We start from the raw sequence: 3,632 nt of genomic DNA on the forward strand, positions 1-3,632 counted from the left end.
GTGTGTGTGTGTGTGTGTGCGCGCACACTGATACACACCTATAGGGGAGGTCGGGTCTCTTGTTTTGCATAACTGCACTTTAAACATAAAAGTTATTTTTAGGCAGGCGACGTCATACGAGCTGCAAAAATGAGCGAATGTCTGTGTGCAGATTGTATTCTGCTTGGTGTTGTTTGTTCGTGGCCGCTGCACACGCCGCTGCACACGTCGCTCTAAAAACAGGATGTTCCCGTGCTGGTTAACTTTGGCTCTGAGCTGCACTTCAGTGTGAAGCAGCTGTGGACGAGTCGGCGAGCACAGCACCGGCCCTTTGTGTGAGAGGTGAAAGAGTTCAGGTGTGTGAGCTCTGCCTCAGTGGCTCTCTGCTGTTTCCAGGTGTAAGCCTGCTCAGAGAGCCGGTGTGAATAAGGCAGCAGCTCAAAGCAGCTTTTATCTGAACTGTGGGGAAAACGGAGCGTCGGCGGGTCGCTCGAGCTTTCATGTTTGGGCTCTGCCTGAAGGGAAAGCTCTCAGTTTACTGGGCGACTGTGGAGGTGGAGCCTGAACATAATAGGTCAGTCCCAACAGACATGAATGTCTCATCTGCTGCAACCTGATCCTGGTTAGAAAGCAGAGAAAAGGCGAGTGTATCATCATCATCATCATCATCATCATCACCACAGCGACTCACTCTGAGGCTCGCCGCTCACCTTAAAGTGTCTCTAATGAACATCAGAGGGTTTGGATTATAAATCCTGGCAGTGATGGCTGTATGAAAGCACACGCTGGTGTCACGTTAGCTTACCTCTGTATGCGTGCGCGCTCTGTCAGCAGGATGTGGAGTTTAAATCCTGCTCAGGGTCAGACGCGTCGGGTAACCATGACAGCGAGAGGACATCACTGAGTGAAATATGTTTCCAGAAGTTTCTGAGTGATTGAACTCAAACTGCTGTGTTTATCTTCTAAAATCAAGTTTGTCATTAAAAGTTTGGAGCATTTCTCTGTTGTGGACGGCACGCAGCGCTGCAGCTCTGCAGAGCTGCAGCTCTGCAGAGCTGCAGCTCTGCAGCGCTGCAGCTCTGCAGCGCCTCCACACCGGTTGTTCTGTGCGAGCATGCAAACGACGCACGCTAACAAACCTGTTTGTGTACTTTGGATTAACTGCAGCGTGCGCGCTCCGTCCTGTTGCATGCTGAGCCTTAGCGTCGGGTTTCACTCACGCTGTCGTTTAACCAAAGAGCCGCGAGGTTCCAGTCTGACCTGTGAGCGCCGCTGCGGCCTCTGTTAAACGGCGCCGTTTTAACCTCTGACGCCGCCTCTTTGTCTCTTTCAGTCTCTCTCAGTCCGAGCTCGGCCACGTTAAAGGCCAACACCATCCTGAGCACCAAACCCCCCATCCAGCCCCGACCCGTGTGCGTCGCCACCCTCCCCGTCCCCCAGACCGCCACGCCAGCCAAGGCGCTCATACTGCAGGGCCTCCCCGCCATGGACCAGACCAGACCTGGTAACAACATCCTGTTTCTTCCTTTACTAATGCTTCTGTTTATTTCCTTTCCCATCACAGTTTCTTTTATACATATCTACTTTTATGTTTCACATCTAAATAATTTCATTTATTATTATAAGTTAATATATTAATTTATTTCTGCCTTTGCTTTTCGTGGCGTTTCACTTTGTGCAGCTGATTTAATAACGTAGTCGGGAAATGAGGGATGCTGGAGTCCGACCTTTAACCTTCCTAAACAGTCATGTGTTCAGTTCTCGTGTGTCGAGGATGCTCTGAGCGGATTCGTCTTCATCTTCTCCTCTTCCTCCTCCAGTCGTCATCTCTCCGTCCGTCTGCCTCGGCTCCACGCCGGCCATCGTCAAAATGGAGCCCGTCTCTCCCAGCATCCCCCAGCACTGCTCCAGCCCCACGGCCCCGCCCACCAGCAAACCCATCGTCCCGGCGACCACGACTTTGCCCGGCAACAGCTCGAACGACATCGATGTGAGTACAGCACTGACGTTACAGCCAGTACCCAGAATTCCTCTCTGAGCCTGTGAACGGATTACATCACACAACTTTCACACGGCTCCTCCTCTTCTTCCTGTCCTCTCTTTTTAACTTCCTCCTTCCTGTTTCCCTCACTGACCACCTCCTCCTCCTCAGATGAAAGTGCTGAAGCGGCAGCAGAGGATGATAAAGAACCGCGAGTCGGCCTGCCAGTCGAGGAAGAAGAAGAAGGAGTACCTGCAGAACCTGGAGGCTCAGCTGAGGGAGGCCCAGCAGGAGAACGAACGGCTCCGCAAGGAGAACCAGGCACTGAGGGAGAGACTGGCAGGGAAGGAGGTGAGACTCCAAGAAACATCACAACACACGAGTGAAAGGTTTGATGGAGGATCAGGATTAGAAACCGCGCGTGAACCGTTCTGCCTGCTGTTAAACTGTAAACGCCGGGAGCAGCAGGACAGCAGCGGACACACCGGTTGGTGGAGTCCTGCGAGCTGGACGTTCTGGTTGTTCGTGTTTTCCCTCTCAGCTCTTCAGCTTCACGCCATTCCTCAGCCTTGTGATAAGGATCTGATGCGTGACAGCAGCATCAGAGCGCCAAGCGTGGCGTTCAGCGTAATGTCGCTCAACCTGCTGCTGAGTGAGGAACGTTCTGTGAGACGCAGCGTCTCTGCGTAACGACACTGAATGATCTGCTGAGGGAGCCAAAACCACCAACAGGAAGTAACTGAGACAAAAGAACTTGAGACGTTCAGGGTCATTCTCTCATCGTGTTCGTGTCATTTCAGGGCGCCGAATCAGCGAGTAACAAGAGAGCCGTGTGCGTCATGGTCATCCTCCTCTTCATGACCTTCAGCTTCGGACCCGTCAGGTATCGTTTGCGACTCGTCGGGAAAATATTTGCCGCCGCAGATGTCGGCGCCGCTTTTCATCAGCACATTCTGTTGTGCATCACAGCATCACAGACAGGAAGCTGGCGACAGGTCTGCACGAAGACGTGGTGTCGTTTACAGGACGGCGGCTGCTGGAGATCGAACAGCACCAGCAGGCGCCGCCGCCACTTACCAACAAAGTGGAGGACAAGACGGAGACGGAGGAGGACGGAGGAGACGAGCGATGGAAGAGAGCGGAGGCGAAATACGCCGCAGAGCCGTATCAGTTCAGGTGAGAGGAAGCTGATGTCGGCGTTTTGTGACATCACTGCGACTGTCGGCGGAGCTTTATCACACAGAGAGGTCAGGGGTCAAACACCCAGCCGCCCGCCACAGCAGCACACACACCCACTGATACACCAGTGGGTGTGTGTGAAAGTGTCCACGCTGTCACAGTTATCAGCTGACAGACACGTTTAACAGAAGCTCGCCTGCATCAGACCGTTTCTCCACACTGAAACAAACGTGTGTGTGTGTGCGTGTGCGTGTGTGTGCAGAAACCTGAGCGACGTGTTCAGTGATGTGAAGGACCTGGTTCTGCAGGACATCGACCGTTACTTCACCTCCTCAGACTGCCGGCAGTTCAACCGCTCCGAGTCTCTCAGGTGAGTCTGTGTTAGGATCTCCACGCTCGTGCTGTGGCTCGCGCTGATGTGAGGAGCTGCAGCTGTATTTAAACCTTCCTGCTTCTGTTTCTTTGCTTCTTCTGAATCTTGCAGGCTGGCGGA

General features: G+C 53.2%; 1 protein-coding gene across 1 annotated transcript in view; it reads left to right on the forward strand.

Moving 5' to 3' along the window:
* Positions 1–3,632, forward strand: part of atf6b (activating transcription factor 6 beta) — an 11,846-nt gene that overhangs the window by 5,496 nt on the left and 2,718 nt on the right. Inside the window, exons 7-12 of the mRNA XM_005750320.2 lie at positions 1,313–1,483; positions 1,800–1,969; positions 2,132–2,311; positions 2,761–2,843; positions 2,930–3,136; positions 3,402–3,509. Of these exons, the coding sequence (XP_005750377.2) occupies positions 1,313–1,483; positions 1,800–1,969; positions 2,132–2,311; positions 2,761–2,843; positions 2,930–3,136; positions 3,402–3,509 (919 nt within the window). The remainder of the gene's footprint in view (positions 1–1,312; positions 1,484–1,799; positions 1,970–2,131; positions 2,312–2,760; positions 2,844–2,929; positions 3,137–3,401; positions 3,510–3,632) is intronic.

This window comes from Pundamilia nyererei, unplaced genomic scaffold (assembly GCF_000239375.1).
Source record: "Pundamilia nyererei isolate P.nyererei 1_Seehausen unplaced genomic scaffold, PunNye1.0 scaffold00268, whole genome shotgun sequence".
Taxonomy (NCBI): Eukaryota; Metazoa; Chordata; class Actinopteri; order Cichliformes; family Cichlidae; genus Pundamilia; species Pundamilia nyererei.